We start from the raw sequence: 21411 nt of genomic DNA, 5'->3' as shown, positions 1-21411 counted from the left end.
TTCATGTTAGGATAATTTTAGATCCTAAGACTTGTAATTATATTGCTAATAATTCTGTTTTTTGAAACTGAAGAAAACTGACTAGCACAGCGTGATAGTCAAATAGAATGAAAACAGTTGTGTGACACCAAGACAAATACAATTTAAACCACTGTGTTTGCAGATACTCATTTTATGTAGTTTTCTCTTAAAATGAACACATTCCCATTCTTTTCAAACTTTACCAGGATTCTCCCTTCAATGCATCAGAGTAGCAACTAAAATGAATTACTTATGATGGGCTGACTATAGAGAGTAGAGTAGAAGATGATGATGGCACCACATTAAATGCAGTTGGTTATAAGGACAAGTTTATCAGATACAACACATATATGTGCTATAATTTTAATCACCTTTTCTATGGAATGCCATACTGTCATGGAAATGTCTATGCAGTAATGAAAGGGCCTGTTCATCATGGTGAGCATTGTGAAGTTGTTAGAATTTGATAGAAGGCTTTTAGCCTTACATGCAGCTGTTTATTCATGTTGGTATAGCTGATCGGACACCCTTCAATACTGGCTCTTACACCAGTGATTATAATATTCTTTTTATTCTTTCCTATCTTTGTCTTCCTTTTGAAATTTTTGATACAACACAACATTTTCCCTTTCTTATTCTCCCTCCAAAGCCTTCCATATACACTTCCTTGCTCACTTTTAAATTCATGGCACTTTTAATTAATAATTGTTATTGCATTCATATAATATTCCTTTTAAAGGGTCCTAAAATTTTAAACTTCTTTTTTATTAAAGTCTTCCTTGAGAAATGTTAACATTTTGGTTTCTCCAAGACACATAGAATGAGTAAGAACTGTCTTGGTCCACAAAGTGTGTCCAACAGTAGGGTGTGAGATCATTGTCTTATTACCAAACTAACATTGGAAAACCACAAAACTGAGCCATAAAAAATAATTGCAAAAATATTCTCATGGTGTCTTAAGTAAATTTATATCTTGCAGTGGGTAATTTACATTTCCTTCTCAGCTACACTTAGACTGTATAATAATAGTTAAAACATTTTAATGATTCTATCCACCTATAGGAGCCAGCTACTGAATTTCAGTCAAGTTACACCACACACAGAAAGGAAAGGACTTGAAACATTCCTCTTTTTTTTTTACTTTTCTTCTCTCACTTTCAAAGATAGTTTGTGTGTTTTAGTGATAAATAGTTATGATTATCTATGTATGATATCTATAAAATAAAATTAACATAAAGCTCTATTATTTGGGAAGTTAATTTTGTAATAATACAGTAATATCTTAGATTTTGTTCTCACAAAAAATGTAATGGAAATGCTTTCTTGTAATGCTTTATAAGAACAATTTATACATAAATGCTATTTTAAGGAGTTTTAAAATCTTCATACAAGTGCCTGTATTAGTAGCTTCTTAAATAGGTATGGTTCATTCTTAACAACTAAAACATGTGCCCACTATTATTAACTCAAATCTAACTATTTGCACATCCTTAGTTATTCTTCAAGTTCAGCATCCTCAGTATCCCTATTTATGAACTCCATTATTTTAGTGGCTTTGTTTCTTCTTTCATACTTAGACCATGGAAAGTTTTCACTGCGATGACCTTGAGGAAGACTGGTCAGACAACCATCCCCTCTAATAGGTAAAAGGCGACATGCATTCTTATGATACAGTAAATATGCAGCAATTAATGCTTGCCTGCTCATATTCTATAGCTGAATATATAATACATTACTGTCATTTATAATCATTTTTCAAATGTTCCATAAAAATATGCAGTCATTTATATTAGGGATGAGTAAGCTGTATCGATGAAGCCCATTAAGCTCAGTCCTTGTCAGTATATATTTCCTGAAAAGGAAAGCATAGTCTGCTTGTATGCTTTGTACACAGAAAACACACTGACTCCAGTCCAGGTCTGAAGCAGAAGGAGACCATTCCCAGCTCAGTGACTGAGTAAAGAAATACTCCTTCCTCTTACTCATGGCTTCTCCTGCTTGAATGAGGCCCATCAGAGTGGGCAGGGTATTTGAGACATGTTATTCCTCTACAGTTCTACTAATAATCTCACTCAGAAACCTCTTGCATACTTATGTAGATTAATGTTTAGCCAAACACCTGGCCACCCTGTAGGCCAAGACAGTGTAAAGTATAGAAATCCATACTTTACAAATGCAGGCGATTAGTCATAAAATGGAGGATTTTTTGATTGGACTGAGAACATCCCTAACTTTCAACAGTAAATGACAACATGAACTTCTCATGGCCTTCTGCTGAGCAGATTTCCTTGAGATTATCAAGCAACATCTGTCTCATGTCATGAATCACACAGATTATATTGATAACTGGCAAACAGCTGTGTGTCTGTCTGATCAACTGACACAAACACATGCTTTTCGAGATGACACTGCCATGTTGATGTTCCTCTCTCAGTGAATACAGAGTGCCCTCTACATTTGATAACATGTTTTGTCATTAAGCTACATGACACTTCAGATCTTTCCAGTTTGGAAAAACACATGGAAGCGAGTGGGAGAGGCATGGTTGCAGAAGCAGAGACTGTCTAGCCATATTGCATCTCTGAGGAAGAAGGGAAAAGCCCCAAAGCCAAACCCAAGTGACCCACCTTCTCCCAGGAGGGTCCACCTTGTAAATATTCCACAGCAATACCAAATATAGCACCACTATCCAATACCAAAATACAAACATTTGTTGCACTTTCCACATTCAAAACACAATATAGTTGTTACCTGTTAATATGAGTGTGTGTGCCTGTAATATATATTTATTTTGTGACACTGCTGATCCTGTATAGTCTTTAAAATTGTATTGTGAAGAAAATGTTGCAAATAAAATTTCTTAGTTAGTACAGTATACATAGTAGTAATGCCCGGTATTTAACTACTGGGCAGGGCTGTCTTGCTCAGTTTGATGCTTCTTTACTAGTTTCAGTAATCCCAAGCCAGACAGTTTTAATAGAATGTTCTTACATATAACCCCCACCGTGATATCAATTTACTTCTTATGTTGCACTGGGCTCCTATTCCTTAGAACCATTTCTGTATTTTGGAGTTTTGAAGTGGCATTTTTATTAAGTTGGGGTTATTGATTTTTCCTTTTTGCTTTTTGCATTTGTTTTATAGCAAGTGGACACTTCCAGCATGTTGTACCTCTGTGGGTAAATAGTATATTTGTATCAAAATTGCTTTTTGCAGTCTCTGTTGTAATCTGCTAAAGCAAGCCAGGAGTTCTGAAAAGTTCTTTAAAAATCGCTGCTCTCGCACCACAGTTTGCTTGCAAAAAGCGAGACAGACTAAAAGGACATATTTTGAGAGAGACCAGGAAAGAAAATTCTAATATCAGCCAGGAGTATAAGATCCCAGAGCCTACTAAATCACACATTCTGATGAATACTTTACATACATTTGACATTTAGTCTTTTTATCTTGATGTTAGCAAACCAAGAAAAAAGTTGAAGTGATCTGAACAGAGAGGAAAGACATATTGAACAAGAATAACTTCACTATGGTTTTTTGTTATCTTTTCCAATCTTTATTAATTTCTTCTACACAATGATCAATAGCAGTTATCCAGCCTCAGCAATCAACAGCACAGAGAGCCTTGTTTTAGTATATTCCTGGTTCAGTGATGTTATTGTGAAGCAAATCCTAAACACCATATCATTTCACATGTAATCATTTTGATATCTATATTCATACTAAGTGATGAAGGCTTTATACTAAAGGACACTTTTGAAATATTACAGAGATGTCACAAATGAATGGCTTATATCATGTACTTCAGTGATATTTTTAAAGTAAAGTCAGAGTACCAAGGCCAGATCTTCCAAACCTTTGTAGGGAAGGAATCTCTTGTTAATGGTAGTCTAACATCTTTACCCTTATTGCTTTTGCTAGTGTAAATTGAGTTTTACATGGCACATTCCTTTTATGTTCATGCTTCACCATTATGTTGCTGGTGGGTTCATCTGCACTGATCCTACAGAAACACAGCGTGCAGTAGTCTGAATGTTGTTCACCTCATACGTAGTTGACTTTTTGAAGTACTGAGGATTGAAGAGGGGCATTTGTATTCTCAACAACTACTCTATCATAGTGATGTAGCTCCATTCCTTAACTATGGAGGGACAGTCATGTTTTTTTTTTTTCTTTCAACACTTATCTATGGATACTCTTATGTGTGACATGAGGGTACATATTGGTTATATTCTTGTTTGGTAAATACTAAATCATTTAAAGAGGAAATTACAAGCAACAGGACTTTCATGAATTTTCTAAGGAAGTAGATTCAAAGTGATTAAGAAAATTTGTTTCCGCTGCAGAAAATAGCATGCACGGTGCTCCACCTTCTGGAGAATATTGGTATTTTCTTGGTTACTTTTTTTTTAAATTAAATCCATTTTACATACCAGTCCTAGTGCCCCCACCCTCCCCTTCCCACCACCTTACCTCCCCCATGTCCTGTCCACCCCCTGCCCCCACATCCACTCCTCAGAAAGGGTGAGGCCTTCCTTGGAGAATCAACTATCTGGCATGCCAAATCGAGGCAGGATGGAGCCCCTCCCCACTGTATCAAGGATGTGTAAGGCATCCCACCATCTAAAACGCACTCTTAAAAGCCAATTCATGTACCAGGGATAGGTCCTTGTCTGATTCCCAGGGTTTCCCCCTATTTTAGTCAAGCTGGCTAAAAATAGGCATGTTTTATTGGCATTTTATATAATATTTCCTGTTGCTAGTTAAAAAGAAATGTCCTAAATTTTGAATGAGTATCATGATTTTTTAAATAACTGCCCTATCTTAGGGTCTGCCATTCTCTACTGCATTATTAATTATACTGTTGCTAAGTAGAATGTGTATTCTTTGGTGTTGGGTAGAGAATTCTGTACTTATTTGCTGGGTCCACTTGATGGAGGATGTCATATAATTCTGAGGTTTTCTCTTTATGTTTTGTTCAAATGACCTCTCTATTGGAGAAATATTTATCAGGGTGTTAAAATCACCTAGTATTATTGAGTGTCTGTTAGTCTGCATCTCTAATTCCATTAGTGTGCCTCTTATGAAATAGGGTGTAGTCTTGGCCATGTTAGTTTTGCAGTTTGGCCTAGGCAGTTGGACCTGTTTCTTTGGTTGTGTTTCTGATGTGATCCCCTGGCTTTCCTGAGACTAGGCCAGTTCATGAACTGAGTGACCTAAACGAAGCCATGCAAAGCTAGTGGATGAGCCTTTTGTCTGGCCCTGGCAAAGATGACTCCGAAACCCAGAGTCTGGAGCTAGGTCTGCGGGTGCAGAGATAGCATGGGCAATGGGAGAGGAAAGGAGTGTCTTACCAGCCAAAGAGGGCTCCTGAGAAAAGGCTCAATAGCCACTGATCTGCACCTGGGTCTGTGTGGAGATGGTCAGTCAGGGAAAACACGGAGGAGAATAGGGGAAAATGCAGATGGGAGAGGTCAACTTAGACAGCAAAGCTCACCCAGGAGCACAGAAGGTTCGTGTGGTCCTTGTCACGAACTAGACTTCTGAGGTGGCCAACCATAGTTGAATGGAGAGAAAGGGGGTGCGAAAGGTCCAGCCCATCATGGGTGGGGCCTTCCCTGGGTTCCTGGTTCTGAATTCTGTAAGAAAGCAGGCTGAGCAAGCCTTCAGAAGAAAGCCAGTAAGCAGCACCCCTCCATGGCCTTTGGATCAGCTCCTGCTTCCAGGATCCTGCCCTGTTTGAGTCCCTGATCTGACTTCCTTCAGTGATGAACAACAGCGTGGGAATGTGAGCCAAAAACCCCTTTTCTTCCCAACTTGCTCTTTGGTTGTAGCATCTCTTCACAGACAAATGAGGGTTGGTTGTTTCCCAGTGCAAGTCTGGAACTTGACTAGTGCGTTTACAGATGGCAGTGTGCTGTAGGAGGGGCAGGGAAGGGAAGAAGCCAATCCCAGGAAAGCACTCAGGCATGCAAGGTTCTGCAGCCCCAGCTTCTGAAATCTTACACTTGTTCCCATGCTGCATGCAATTGTCTTTACAGTTCACTGAGCATACCCTTTCTTTCCCCACATTTCATGATAATTTGTTGGTGATGTTGTTGTCTTAAATGTCTGTTAAGTGTTGGTTGTTATCCTATGCTTCCCACTGTCCCCCAAGCAAAAGAAGATAGAATATGAGTCTCACAGAGAAAATGGGGATGTAATATCAATTTCATTCAGACAGGGTTTGTGTTGTTACTATGTTAGTGATTCCAAGTTACATATTAAATGTCTTTTATACTGAAGTGGGTAAGAAAGATCTTTATATTACCTAACTAGATAAAAGTATGTGAGCAGAGACTTACAAAGTGGCCCAATATTGCTTGGGTCTTCAGAGTTATTGTTCATTAATTCAGCATCCATGGTAATTTTATGCAACTTAAGACCTACGTATAATGAAATAACAACTGTACAAAAATATAAATCAATGAGCACGGTGATTCTCTGGAGGAAATCAAGTGAGATTCTTGAAGGCAAATATTCTCTTTGAGACTCTTGATCAAAATCAATTAAGTTGGCAAAAGGAGCTGTATGTCATATGATATCTGCACAATAAACAGAGTAACTAATATTATATATGTACTCTAATGCCTCTTTTTATTTAAATTAGAAACTAGCTTGCTTCACATGTCAATCCCACCTCCCTCTCCCTCTCCTCCTCCCCCAGCCCTCCCCTACCAGGTCCCCTAGCCCCCACCCAGTCCCCACTCCATTCCCCAAAGAGGATGAGGCCCTCCATGGAGGATATCCAGAGTATTTAATTTCATTCAGGGAAGGGCCTAGGCCCTCCCTGAAGAGTCCAGGCTGAGAGAGCATCCCTCATTGTGGGATGGGCACCCAAAGTCCATTTGTATGCCAGGGACAAATACTGATCTACTACCCAAGGCCCCATAGATTGCCTAGGCCTCTTACTGTTCATTAAATAAGACAATTGCTTAACTGTTAAGAAAAATAACTTCATAAATCAAAACAAAATCTTCCATCAGCCATAGCATATGGAAACATTGATCTTTTTAATTAAATAAATAACATGTATTAACAAAATTGTACCTAATAATGTACTCCTACCTGAGTTTTACACAGATGTACCAATTACATACATTTCAACCAGCCTAAACTTGCCTGTCTCCTAAGGCCTTGATCATTCCTTTATTCAAGAAAACTTTTCACTATTGAAACTTCATAAACTATTTTACTTTCTGGGTAGTGTTTTTCTTTCTTTCTTTTTATGTGTGTGTTTTGTTTTTTGAGACAGGGTTTCTCTGTAAACCTTTGGAGCCTTTCCTGGAATTCACTTTGTAGTCCAGGCTGGCCTTGAACTCAGAGAGATTTCCCCCTACGCTCTGCCTGCCTCTGGAGTGATGGGATTAAATTAAAGGCGTGTGCCACCACCACCAGGCTTGGTTAGTGATTTTCTATAGCTTGTGATGTTTCAGTTAATCTGTATAGTTTCTGAACTTTAAGAAAGCTATGTATATGAATCATGGGAAAGACACAAACTAAATAAGTATATGGCACCCTCAGGTATTTGCCTAGGCTGATCTTATTATGTATAGGGCTCTTAAAAAAACAAATTAAAATGTGCATATTGAAATATTGAAATAAAAAAATCTAGAACATACTGATTTGTGTAGCAGATGTGCCCCCAAACTATGAATACCATATGGTATAGAGTATAAAAAAGCAGGTAGTCTTTGTTGTGTTATGTTTCTCTGTGTAGCCCTAGCTGTCATAGTGCTCGCTCTGTAGATTAGGCTGGCCTCAAACTCACAAAGATCAGCCTGCTTCTGCCTCCTGAGTGCTGGGATTAAAGGCAAAAGCTACTATACCTGGCAAGAACAGGCAGTCTTGGGGGCTCCCACCCCCACAAGATACTCAGGGGTTTACAAAGAAGCATCGATTGTGCCTCAATAAGAGAAGTTCACATGAAGATATGCTTATACATTCACCCCCATATGGCACATGTACACAGGAAAGCTTACAGGCATACAAGAATATTTCTAGTACAGACATAAATTGTGGGAATATTCTTGTATACTCATACCTACAGGGTACCTGGACACAGGCACACAGGTGCAAAGATACAAGCAATATTACAAGAAATAGTAAATGCTTAGTCTAATATTTTTGTATTTATTTTGTCTATTCTTCTTTTCATGTGTATGGATATGGTGTGTTTGAGTGTATGGCCTGTGTGTATGGAGTGTGTGTGTGTGTGTGTGTGTGTGTGTGTGTGTGTGTGTGTGTGTGTGTGTGTGTAAGTGAATGTGCCTGTAGAGGCCTGATGCTGGAGTCCACAATATTCTTAGATTGTTCACTGCCTTATTCTTTGAGGCAGACTCTCTCATTCAAATCCAGAGACTACCTAGACTTTGAGGCAGACTCTTCCAATGAAACCCAGAGACCACCTAGAATATTCTTTTGTCAGCTTGTTGGAATCCCCTCCTCTGTCTTCTGAGACTGGAATCAGAGGCCACTGCAATACCTTCAGGGTAATAACCCAGACTCTGAGTATCCAAGGCCCTGTCCTCTTGCTTGAGAGGCATGCCCTTAACCATTGAGCCATCTCCTTATCCCTAAAGTCTATTAATTTTTAAAAATAGTACATATCGCCACCTTATTCCATTTATTTGCATTTAGTGCAGATTTTGATTGGCATATGTTCAGTGAGAGCCTCCAAACATTGTTCGCAGATATTCCTCTTCTAGTAGCTTCAATCATGTGTCTGTCACCAGGTCTGTCACCAGCAGATCATAAAGAACAGAGCTCTACTGTATGTGTGAATTCACACGTGTGCATGTTAGTGTGCTATAACTGTAAAATGAGCAAGAACCATCTGCATTAAGATGTTTGCTATAAACACACAAACAGGGAGCAGAGTCAGGCTCCCTCATCTGTACAGTGCTGAGCTCTGGGATTACCTGGCTGTGCCTGAGCCTGCCCTTCCTCCACACTGAAAATGAATTCCTACTTAAGTATAAACAGAGACAGTAGCATGAAGAAAATTAAAATGGCAAGATCTTCTGTTACGCTGCAGCTTGCAATCTAGTTTTCAAAAACTTAAGTTCCTTTCTAATATTAGCTTAAAATGTTGTTTAGATACATCTTCTATGACTGCATAGAGCAATCATATCCTCTTTCTCTGTTGATAGACTGAGCCATTGTTTCTCCTCCTATTCCTTTCAGAAATATAAGCTAAAAAAGTTTCTTGTAGAGTGGCCTTTCTGCTGAATTTCTAAAATGAAACTAAATACGACCAAATAGAATCTGCTGTGAAAGATGTGGATGACACCAAATCCTGAATTGAAAGCATAAAAATCACAAATAACATAAATCTCTGGGATAACCTTACAATTGCAAACATAAATGAATAAATTTTCTTTGCGGTAGCTGAAATTCGATGCTTTGGGGCTTTGTCACTAAGTGTATTGTTTTTCGGATTGCCAGAGAAATATAAAGGAAGGTTTATGCTAGAGGAGAGGAGTAGATTTTAGCATCAGAGTGGCTATTTATTTGTCAACCTGCCTTTTGTGTGTATCATCAGCCTGAATTTTGTGATGCTATGAAATTATTTCTTATTTTAAAATAAAAACCCCAACCTCAATGTGAGTTCTAGCTTGCGAAATAACTTAATGCATTAAGGTTTTTGCAAAAGAAAACAGATGCATTTTTCTCCACAGGTGCTGAGATGCTAATGGAAGCAAAATGGTCCAAGCGTGCTTTTCAACTTTCTGTTTCTTTATCCAATCATGGTCTTGATGTTGCAAACTTCGCACATTTAAGAACTCTTGTGTGTGGACTGCACAAATTTGTCTATTTATTCTAATACTAGGAGTCTGTGGTTTGAGCAGCTGACTTCTCTCTTCTGTGTAATACAGAGGTGGTTTTTTAAGCTGTAAGGTTTGCACAGATGTTCAAAGGAGAGCAGACAGTTTTTCTTGTTTTTCTTTTCAGCTCACTCCAGTTGGCACCACAATATTCACAGGGTTTTCAGGAGACAACGGAGCTACAGACATAGATGATGGCCCGAATGGACAGATAGAGTACGTCATTCAATACAACCCAGAAGACCCGGTAGGTGCTCATTTTTGGCTTTGCTGAGAGCTATATAGTAGGCAGTTGCTTTAGCTGATATAATTAATAAATTATCCCTGAGTTGCACTATTCTTAATATTGATGAATATTTTTAAAAGCTTATTTTGGAGATAGATATAATGCACCATTTTTTTACTCTGTTTCCATTACACTGAACTCCAGAGCATTCTAAATGAATCACCAGTGACAACACATGATAACACAGACAAGATGGGGCACCAGCCTAGAAGCTGCAGATAATCTTACTGCTGTCATCATACCTGGTAAACACAGGAAGTGTGTTTCTGGTATAGAATGGCCCTAATGCCCCATTTGATCCACTAGACCCTATACAGAACATGGCACACAGCAATGGCCTTTGTTGTTTGTGGGAAGGGACAGTTTGTTTGATTTAGTCTAGAGGATATCTGTGTTGGTTTTCTAATTGTTTTAGCCATGAAATGATTTGTTTCTTGTTACTTCTTATATAACGTCAGAATTCTTTAGCTGAAAAGTCCAGGAGGACATGGTACACAGAAACAAGTAAGCAGGGCTCAGATGGGCTAACAGAGACTAAAGCAGAGGGCCTGCATGGGTCTGGGTTAGGTCCACAGTATGCATGTTATGGTTGTTGGCTTGGTGTTTAGGGAGAACTTCTAGCTGTGAGAGTGGGTATGTCTCTGACTCTTTTGCCTGCTCTTGGGATTATTTTCCTCTGATTGAAATGCCTTGTTTAGCCTCATTATGAGGGATTTTGCCTTATCTTATTATATCTTGTTTTATTGTGTTTGGTTGTTGTCTCTTGGAGGCATGCTCCTTCTGATGGGGAACAGGGAGAATGCATCTGGGAGGAATGGAGGGAGAGGAAACTGTTGTCAGTATGCATCGTATGAGAGAAGAATTTATTTTCAATAAAAAGAAAAAACGGGGGAGGAAAGGAAAGAAAACCCCAACCAGAGTTCTTCATAACTCCTGAGGCAGCTTCTGAAATATTCTGGGTTTCCATAAACAGAATAAAAACTCTCATGTGAGTGTTCTGATGTCACACTTCTCTTTCATAATTGTATTAAGAATATAAAAAGCAGTGCAGCTAATGTCTCATGCCCATTGCTCACACATGCACTCCTTACATATTAAGAAGAAGAAACAGCAATAAATCTCTGGGCTTGCAGAGTTAGGGCTCAAATGTAGGCTCAGCTGTCATTGATTATAGAAATTAAACGAATGACACACAACTATGCACCTCTTTCCATTTTAAAAAAACTTGTTTTAAATATTTTGAAATTAAAGTAATGTACAATATCCCCTTCCTTTTCCCTCTCCTGCCTGTACCATTTCCCCACCCTGTTCTCTTCCAAATTCATGTCCTCTTTTTAATTCTTGTTACACACACCTTCAAACACATGCACACATGCGCGCGCACACACACACGTTTTTATATTCCTAATATAATTACAAACTGCTCATTCCTTCAGTCCAATATAATGTTTCTTGAATGTATAAGACTTCAGAGCTGACCAGTTGGTATTAGGTAACTAACTGGGGGAATCTTCCTTGACAGCTTTCTTCTCTCAGGTCAGGTAGTTCAGGAGAGAAAACCCGGGTCTTGAGGTGAAAATGTCTTCCTGATGTATCAGAACACAGAAGCTTGTTTTTTTTTTTTTTAGAAGGGTGGGCTTTTCATTGTGTCCTAATGAGGTAGCTATTGATGACCTGTGTTGAAACTTAGAAAATAGGAATTTAAACCAAAATCTTGGGAAGATAGCAATGTCAAGGGAAGGCTTTGAAATGGTGGGGTTTGTTTTTGTTTCCCTTAAAAGAGAACGTCTGAACAGGGGTGGAAGCATAGACCTAGGGCATGACGCCAAGCAATGAGAATGCGAGGGGAACCCGGCAATGATCAGTTGTGGTGAAGTGTTCACAGAAATGATGTAAGGAGCGTGAACCTGAGCAGTCAAGGGTGAAGACTGCGCTTGCCAGTGATCACAGGCACATTGCTTTCCCAAGCCATTTGCTGATTTCTTCTGTGGGTTTTCCTAAGGAACACTGAGTGCATGGCACTCTTCCAGATCAACTGTCAGCCTTTTCCTAGACTTTGGTATCAAGCTGTAAAAACGGAACACAGCAAGCACCAAAGAGTCAACCCATGAATTTTAACAAAATACTTATTGCATTGAAAAGAAAAAAAAAGAAAGAAAAACACAAGTTTTAGTTTCAGATTGAGACAGCAGTGAGTTACTGGGAAGCCGTCCTTCAGAATGTCTGTGAAGCCGGGTTCCTTTTTCACAGTGAAAATCTCTTTGACTGCTTTACCTCTCAGGGATTAGCTGTTCTGCTACTAAGATCAATTATTTGTCCCCTACAACCTACAGACGAATAAGCCATTCAGCTGCAGTGTCTCAAAATTACAAAGAAACCCGAATTTCACTATTGGCATCACTACTACTCTTGATAACTGCAGAGGTGCCTGAGTTGAGGTCTTCTTCATTGGGTCAAAATATTAAGATAGTAAAATCACTGAACTTGATATACTGTGTTAACTAGTGTGTGTGTGTGTGTGCGTGCGCGCACACGTAGGCGTGAGTGTGACTTGGTGTACGTGTGGAGATGGGAAGAGACCCTTGGGTGTGGGGCCTTGTCTGTTTCTCAGCATCATGTACATAAGGAAATTAGTCCTAGAGCTCCCAGGCATTCTTCCTCTGCCTTCTAGCTCACTGTAGGCACATGGGGGTTACAAGCCTGTATTAGTGCATCTGGTTTCACATGGGTTCTTGGGATTTGAATTCAGGTCTTCACACTTTAATGGCAAGCACTTTACTCCCGGAGCCATCTCCCAGGATCCCCAGGGCAAAGTGCCAAACTCCTTTTGTCATCCTAGACATTTAGTGTTAACCTCAGCTCCACTTGAATTCTGTTGTGAGATCTGTGACAGAGCTGCCTGGTGATTTTCTTTTCTGCTGCCATGAATCCTCTAGCAATTAATGAATATCATTTGAACATTCTACTTATTCCTCAATGTCCAAACAACTATAATTTCAAATTAGTCTCATGCTACACAGCACAGGATAAAATATACAAATTGCCTTGTTTTCTTTCACTTGCTGCCTAAAGTCAGATATTTAATCCTTGAGTCAGATATTCGTGAAATGAGACCTAATTCAACTCACAGATTTGTCCACACAGCTTCTTAAGCCATTTTTTGAGTCAAAATGGAAATATTATGGAATTTCACACTAAAATGTTATTTTTCCCTTCTTGAGAAACGTGTGAGTTTCAATGTGACAGTAATCTTCTGGTGTTGGGCTGTATCGCTCCTGCCTCTAAGACATTGAGTGAGCTTGCATGGTACGCCTGGCCTCCATCACTTCCCAACTTATGTCAGTTTCTCCAAACTATGGACCAGCACAGTGTAATGGAGTAATACAACTCATTTAATCATGTACATCACTTTAATCGGTGCTTCTGATAAGAGAAGTGGGCACATACTTAGTTGTGTTTCCAGCATCTGCTTTGTCAGATATCTACATCTATATCTGTATCTATATATTTGTGTTGTTTCCTTTAATTACTAAATGACATTGTTTGCAGTTAACTTCTTTTAGGATCATTGTTCATAATGGGTGTATATCATCCCTAAATCAAATCAGCCATTGTCTGTTTAACACACTGTTTTCTCTGACTTCCCTGACTTTTCTTCCTCTTCTGAGGCTCTGGTTACAAGAATGCCAGGCATTTTGATGTCTTTCCATGGGTTCATGAGCTCTGTTCACTCACTTTCAATGTATTTTCCTCTTTTGTTTATACACAATATCATCCGTTGACCTATGTTCAAGGTGACCACATCTTCAGGCAATTCCAACCTGTTGTTAAACCGTTCCTTTGATCTGTTTTGATATTTTAAAACAATTTAGGTATTGTATTCTTTGTGTGTAAATGCTCTGCATTTCGTTGGTTTTAATTTCTTTGCAAACTATACAAAGAAGATTTCCACTTTTTTAATCGTTTTGGGCATTTTAGGCATTTAGCACAGGAAGTGTCATAACATGAGATTCATGTAACTGAATCAATTCTTTGTGTGGTTAATATAATACTGCTTATTTGATTCTCCCCTTTAAAAAGGCTAACATTTCCTTCTCAGCCATGTCAGGGTGCTATGGAGTCGATCTTGAGCACAGTGAGTCCAGTACTGTAGAGACACCCTTGATGCTGCCCATGGTATTTGAACTCCAGCTGCAATGTTTTCTTTTGAGCACAGCTCCCATCCAATTGAGTGTGTGCTTTTCTTAGTTGATTTTTCTGGTAGTGAGATTCATGAAAACGTGGTTTAGAGTCACCTCTCAATTTTTCCTTCCCTTTCTACCTTCTTTCCGGTATTTCTTCCCTTCCCTTCATCAGGTTTTGTTGTCTTGAAATTGGTACCCCTATGTATCAGCTGATGAATATTCCATGATCTCTATCAGACTTGAAGTGTCTCAGTGTAACGCTGATGTCACAGCCTTCTCTTAGACAATTATAAAATTAAATGTACCCCGTTCTCTGTCTCTCTGTCTCTGTCTCTCTCTGTGTCTCTGTCTCTGTCTCATTGTCTCTCTCTCTCTCTCCCTCTCTCTCTCTCTCTCTCTTTCTCTTTCTCTCTCTCTCTCTCTCCCCTCTCCTTTTGACTTCCTGGCTTTTTTTCTGTTCCCAGTTAATGGACATGTGTATGTGTATGGGGCCACAGGGCCACAGAGCCACACAGGAGTTATGTTTTTAGTAAATGATTACTTTCCCTTCTCTTTGCTTTTGGACCACCCTGGTTTTCCTAAAACATAGTGGAATAACAGCATTGGTTGCATCTTTTAAAAATCTGAACAACCTAAAGCAGTTCAGCCTATCCGATTCTACTGCAGAACTGTACTGACACACTTGTGAGCTGCTGTGTCACAACTGTTAAAGCAACTAGAAACTTTGAATCTTCAACTCTGTCCTGCCCTGTCTTCGGTTAGAAATAAACTTAGAAAAGATATTGATTCTGAGCTGTCTGTTCACTTCTTTATATACAAGACAAAAGATGATGATGCTTTGGGTAGAAGAAGATTTATATGAGGGTACCACCATGCCATTATGTCCCCAGAATTCAGAATGTAGCGTTATGGTAGATCATTGTGTTCAAGAATAAACACATGTAAATGTTTTTCAGTGACTAGACTAATTGTAATCACCAATTCTCAGATAATTCTGAGTAGCATCATGTATTTGTAATCTAGTAACATGTGGTCAAAAAATATCGTGGCCTCAGACAATACCCTTTGTCCCTGCCTTTGTGGCAGCATCTCTTCTGTATTTCTAACATAAATATAATGAGGAGATAAAAATGATATTTCTAAATCTTACACAGGTATGAGAGTTGCACATAATCTATTATTTATCTTTAGAAAAGATGAAGATTTAAGCATGAGGCAGAGGAAGAACAGGTACTTCCTGCTTCCAGAGCATCTGTCTCCATGGAGACATCAGCTCTGCTGCCATGGCATCTATGCTCATGAGGTTGGGTCAGCCCTGAGAACAGAGTCTCTGAAATGGCAGTAGGCCTCTCCATTCCTTCTTGCAGAGGTGTGTCTACATGGGCTGGGAATTCTACCTAACCTTCCTGACATCTTTGGTGTCTTTCTAAAGTGGTGACATAATTGTTTGGCCTTTCTTAAATGAAGGATGACCTCATGTCTGATAACTGTGAAATTACTGAATTTCCAGGTACTTGTGTGTGTGTACCTCTGTGAATGCTGGGAAGATGTTTTGAGTCAGTGGACACTAATAGTTTTTTTTTCAACAAGATTTTATTCTTTAATACAGGATGGGAGGTAAACATTGAAGTTTCCAACATTCTGGAAAGCAACACTCATTGTGCTTCCAGAGAAGTCTCCACATCTGACAATGAGGCAGTTGTTTTACCTCAAAAATATACTACTGCTTTGGATCAGGTGTTGATCATCTCCACTACTCTTTGTGGGCCAAATCTATGAACAAAGAATCATGACCAAGGGCCATGGGGGTCACCACCGTGTTCACTGTTTTTCAAGTAGATTATTAGCCACATCCATCAGCATTGATTGGGTCACTCAGGGTGGTAGATACCAGAAACTGAAGTGTGATGCCCACCTCTTCTGTCTTTCTCAGGCACTGGAAACTGGATGTGTGTGCCCAGTTCCCTCACAGCCCATTTGTAACACATTAAAACAGTGTTTGCTTGCAAAAAACCTTGCTACTTAAAGCATTTATTTAGAGTTTATTTAGTAAAATATACTCCTAAATGGAATGAAGAGTGTACTGAATATACAGCCTACATTTTGTTTCTAAAACTTTTCCTAAGAGTTCTGAAATTCAGAGAGCAAATTTATGCTCAAAAACTACTTGTTTAATTAAATAACTAATGACATCAGTATAGAAGTGTCTAAGGCATTCAGAAGCACTTCATTATATAGCATATACATTCCCCTTTTGTTTTTTGAATTCCAAGTATTTATAAAACAAATAAAAAAGCAAAAATCTCATATATGTGACAGTTAGATACAGCTATAGGAATTAAATCCAATTGAAAAGTACTTTTAAGGGTAATATCTTAGCTACTAATGTCTTTGTAATAAGTCTTCAAAATTTTAATAAAAACTGTTAGTAACCACAATGGGGAAAGATTATAGATATTATTAGGTTATGTTGATAGAAGAGTTGTTATCTCAGTCTCGAGACATGAAGAATCTGTGAGGTAAAACAAAAGTGCAAATGCTTTGTTTGTGAAAGAGAATAATATGCCATCATCTCAAAGTCTTAATCTGAAATGAGAAGACACAGAAGGTTTCAGAGTATCAGAAATTTAACTATGCAGAGAAAGAAGGGACACATTGCTTAGACAGTTTAAAAAAAACAGAACAGGAGCAGATGGCAAGCATAGGGAGCCACAGTCCACATGGGAAGATGTGCAGACCACAGTACGCAGACAGAGACAGAAATCATGGCGAGGCACAAGGCTTCCAGTTGTGAAAGTTAGAAACAAGAAATAAAGATGTCTGGCCCAAAACATAATTCATCATCTCTCAAAGGTGGAACAAACATCTGGATATGTCTAAAATCTCACAGATAAAACCTGGGCTCCTCATTTTATCCCCTGACTTTGTTGGCATGTTAGTAACTTCTAAACAGTTTCAGTAATGCTCACAAATTGGCTGTGGAGGTTCAGGTCTCATCTTCTGACAGCATCCAAAAGCAGAAGGGGAGTTTGTTTCTTCATCACTCTCTTTCTAATTAATAGAATGTCTTCTGAATTTCCTAGGATTGAATGGCACATAAAACAACAATTAATCATCATTTTAAAAGAATGGTGTTATCAGGGTTAGATTAAATTAGTTAAGACTCATCCTACTTAGAGACATTACCTCCCTAGAAGAACAAAGATGTGGAAAAAGCTAAGCTTTGAATTCTGAGTAGTCCAGGGATAAGGAGGCTTTTAGGTCAAGCATCCGACTCTGTGTGTATGTGTGTGTTTGTGTGTGTGTGTGTGTGTGTGTGTATTGAGCGCATGTATATGTGTGTGAATATAAGTGTATTGTGTATGGGTGTGAATGTGTATGCATTATATATATGTGTGTGTGTATGTGTATTTGTTTACACATATATATGCATTTGTTAGGCAAGTATGTATATATGCATATACGAGTATGTATGATAAAGTTCATGTTTACTAAAAACCTGTTTCTATACCTCTTGAGTCACTGAAATGTATGTTTTCCAGCACAAATTCCAATATTAGTAAGGCTTTCCTCATCATAACTTTATAGATACTTAGATTAGGTCACTGCTGTGGTGAATTATGAATACACCAATGCTGAGTTGAGGGCGGGACTTCCTCTCGCCTTCTTCCTCCTCCTGTTCTTTCTCCTAATCATCCTAATCTTCTTTCCCCTCTTCCTTTCTTTTGAAACAATCTGTCCTTGACCCAAGTCAAATAACCCTTCCCTCCTCATGTGTAAGCTTTCCTGGGGAATTTGTTTGTATTCAGCAGTAAGAAGCCAATCACAGGCCAAACAAATGACTTCACTCAAGCTCATCTTGGTAAGTTTATTGAGTGTAGGTAAGGGATAATTTATAGGAGTGTTGCTGACTAGAACAGCTGCATCTCTGAAAACCAAATCAACATATATGAGGACTCAGGAAAGCCACAAAACCAGAACTGGGTTTCTCACCTGCAAGAGCTACACCATGAGTCTCCTTTCCTACTTGATATTTGCTGCTTTTGTAGACTATGGGTAGGCTGGTTAGGTTTGTAAAAGGCTTGTGGTTTCCTGGGCCCTGATAGGCTGACTCTCCCTGCAGAAACTGGTGAATTAATCTATATGGAAGGAACTGCTCAACACAGACTCAGAAAACAAGACCCTGAGAACCAGTCACAGAGGTGGAAATAGAGGGAACTGATACAGTTCCTGAGGTCATTGTAGATCTTCTACACAGTGGCAAGCAAACAAAAGCAATGGAAGCTTTCTAGGGCTGAGACCCTAACCTGTGAAGCTCTCCTCTCCTGGGACTTGAATGCACTTAACGTTGAGGGCTGTCAAACACAGCAGGGGTTCTGAAAGTTGTTGGAGGTTGTCCATTTTCCTGAATGTTTCTGGGAGGAGCTCAATGCATAGAGGGATGTTGCAAAGTCTAACACATTAACCCACATCAGGATTATTCTATTTCAATAGTTTCATAACTATGTTTTTTTGCTTATTTGGTGTGTCTGTGTATGTGAGTCGGAAGACAATTTACAGGGACTCTGTTCTCTCTTTTCAGCATGTTTGTTCCAGATCCTGAGGCTTGGATCTGCAGCATGAACCTTTACCCTTTGAGATGTGTGTGTGTGTGTGTGTGTGTGTGTGTGTAAGTGAATGTGTGACTTGAGGAAATCATTTTCTCTTCTTCCATCATGTGAATCACTTGAGTTAAGATGGCCCATCTCTGGTCTCCCGGTGTGACTACAAGCACTTACCTGCTGAGGCATCTTACTGTCTCCCATAGTAGTTAATCATAATACACACCATTTGATAAAGTGAAAAAATACTTAGAATGTAACTAGTGTTGAAAAGTGAAATTCAGTAGAAATTATAAGTTAGAAATATTTGAACTCTTTTGTGCAAAACCAAATGGCAAAGATAATTATAACAAGGTAAGTTTTTTTCATATGTATAAACTTGGTTAAGAATCAGTCTAGGTCTATGGATGAATGTGTCTAGTAATACCTGAAAAGTCATCATATTCAAAGGACCCTGAGGAAACTCTGTGATGGTGGTTAATCACTTTGATGGATAAGAAAGTCAGGTCTGAAGTTAACACTCATGCTTTATTCTCAAACTGTAAACCTGCTAACTCCAGCATTTAGAGGACTCAACCACAATATCAAGCTACACAGTGCAAATCTACAACTGGTCTGAAGTTAGTGTATTTCACATTTGCAGACATCCAACGACACCTTTGAAATCCCACTCATGTTGACTGGAAATGTGGTGCTGAGGAAACGACTCAACTATGAGGATAAGACTCGCTACTACGTTATCATCCAAGCTAATGTGAGTGCCTGGCTTCTTTCGTTCTGGACTTGGTAAAGCAAAGTGTGCCTCTGAATAGGTGTGGTGACCGTGTGAGGTTTGAGTGCAACTAGGTCCTCAACAGAACTTCCTAGCACTTGGTGGATATAGTCTATGTAGAAATGGAGGAATGGGGTTGGGGTATTGTTTCTCGTCACTCTGTTCTACATCTGAGTCACCCTCTGATGTGCTAACCACACTACAAAAGCTGCCCATACTGAGGTATTTCTTCTGTTACTATATACAAAATAGCTACGGTGGTATTACCTTGAAGCATGTTGAAAAGGTATTATTCTGAATCTACCTCAGAAGTCTTAAAATATGCAGGTAGGACTGAGGGGCTGGATCAGTGATTAAGAGGGTTTGGATCTCAGCAGCTGTGTCAGGCAGCTACAAACTTGTGCTCTTTGGTTACCACCAACAACAACCACCACCACACATCAGAGCATGGATAGAAAGTAGCTTCATTTCATGAGAATGAACAAGTAAAGTATGACATATTATTTGATATCCAGCATGTGACATTCCTTAAAATTACAGACAAGTGTTTGAAGCTATGGTTAATAAATGGAGTGGGTGTGATAATGAGCTCTGTGTCAAAGGTAATTTTTCTTGAGACTCTATCAGGCACATACCTTGTTTTGGAAAAACAAAGTTAGGTTTTCATCATGATGTTTGGTGACAATTTCATTCAGAAACTGAGTTGCATGGGATTTTAGAAGCATTGGGCTACCATATGACCTTGAAAGTTTGTCCGGAATAAGAGTATTGAAACCCTGGGTGAGGTGCTAAGGACATGGGTGCCAGTCTTTGTAGTCTTTCACAAGCTCTGACAGAAGTCCAGTCACACCTATCCCACTCTGGTCAATAGCTATGATGAGCTTCTGTTGTTGTTGTTCATTTGTTTCTCCATGAGTTTTTGCTGGTGTGGCAGGGCATGTAATCTTGGTAGCTGTGTGGAACTAAGAGGATAATAAGATCGTAAAGGCTGGGGAAGTTCAACTGTCCAAATTGCGTCAGGTTTCCAGAGGATGTGAGGACCTGGCCCCCAGATTGGGCTTTAGAGATATGAGTATACTCCTGTAAAGCACAGCCATTCCTCACATTTATCTTATCCGTGGGTATTTCATCTTCCACCTTCATTCTGGTCTTTGTTAGTTTATAATAAGATTTTTTTCTTTGATGTTGAAGATACATGCACATTTTTTATTCCCTACATACTAGCTAATATAAATTATAATACCTACATGTAGCTAAACGTAAAGGTCACTGAATGATTCATTTTTAAAGAAAACTGAATAAAGATTTTTATTTGAAAAACAGAAGCAAACTGATTGTGCTTTAAGGTAACTTATGTCAGTTTTAGGGTAGGAATGCACAATCAGACAGTTTTTACTCTGGTCCTTTGTTAGCAGTCAGAAGGGTTCTTGGTCCTGTCAGCAGTTCTGTGGTAGCAAAAAGCTAGAAATTCTTCCCTTAAACCTCTGACCAAAAACTACATGCGAATCATGATGGAAACTGAGAGACATTGGAATACCTCATGAATGGTCAGGCTAAATAAACCATCCCATCTGTTTCCCTGCTCCATACCTCACCCCAGTTTCTGGCTGGAGTCTGACGAAACTCTTCTAACATCTCAGTGGTTTCCCATTTCTGGGGACTTGCTTCTACTACCAGGGCATCT

The 21411-nt window shown here is 39.0% G+C and overlaps 1 protein-coding gene across 12 annotated transcripts in view; it reads left to right on the top strand.

Annotated features, from left to right (window-relative positions):
- The window catches only part of Pcdh15 (protocadherin related 15), a 1295283-nt gene that overhangs the window by 930392 nt on the left and 343480 nt on the right, over nt 1-21411 (top strand). For all 12 annotated transcript variants that reach the window (XR_005871270.1, XM_040732073.1, XM_040732072.1 and 9 more), the window contains 2 exons: nt 10012-10131; nt 19599-19709. Coding sequence is in view for 11 of the 12 variants with exons in the window: in XM_040732073.1 (XP_040588007.1) it covers nt 10012-10131; nt 19599-19709 (231 nt within the window). In the remaining variant the exon portion in view is untranslated. The remainder of the gene's footprint in view (nt 1-10011; nt 10132-19598; nt 19710-21411) is intronic.

The sequence above is a fragment of the Mesocricetus auratus genome, unplaced genomic scaffold (genome assembly GCF_017639785.1).
Source record: "Mesocricetus auratus isolate SY011 unplaced genomic scaffold, BCM_Maur_2.0 Super-Scaffold_100027, whole genome shotgun sequence".
Taxonomy (NCBI): Eukaryota; Metazoa; Chordata; class Mammalia; order Rodentia; family Cricetidae; genus Mesocricetus; species Mesocricetus auratus.
The sequence above is the reverse complement of the archived record's forward strand: the minus strand, read 5'-3'. Positions and strand labels throughout refer to the sequence as shown.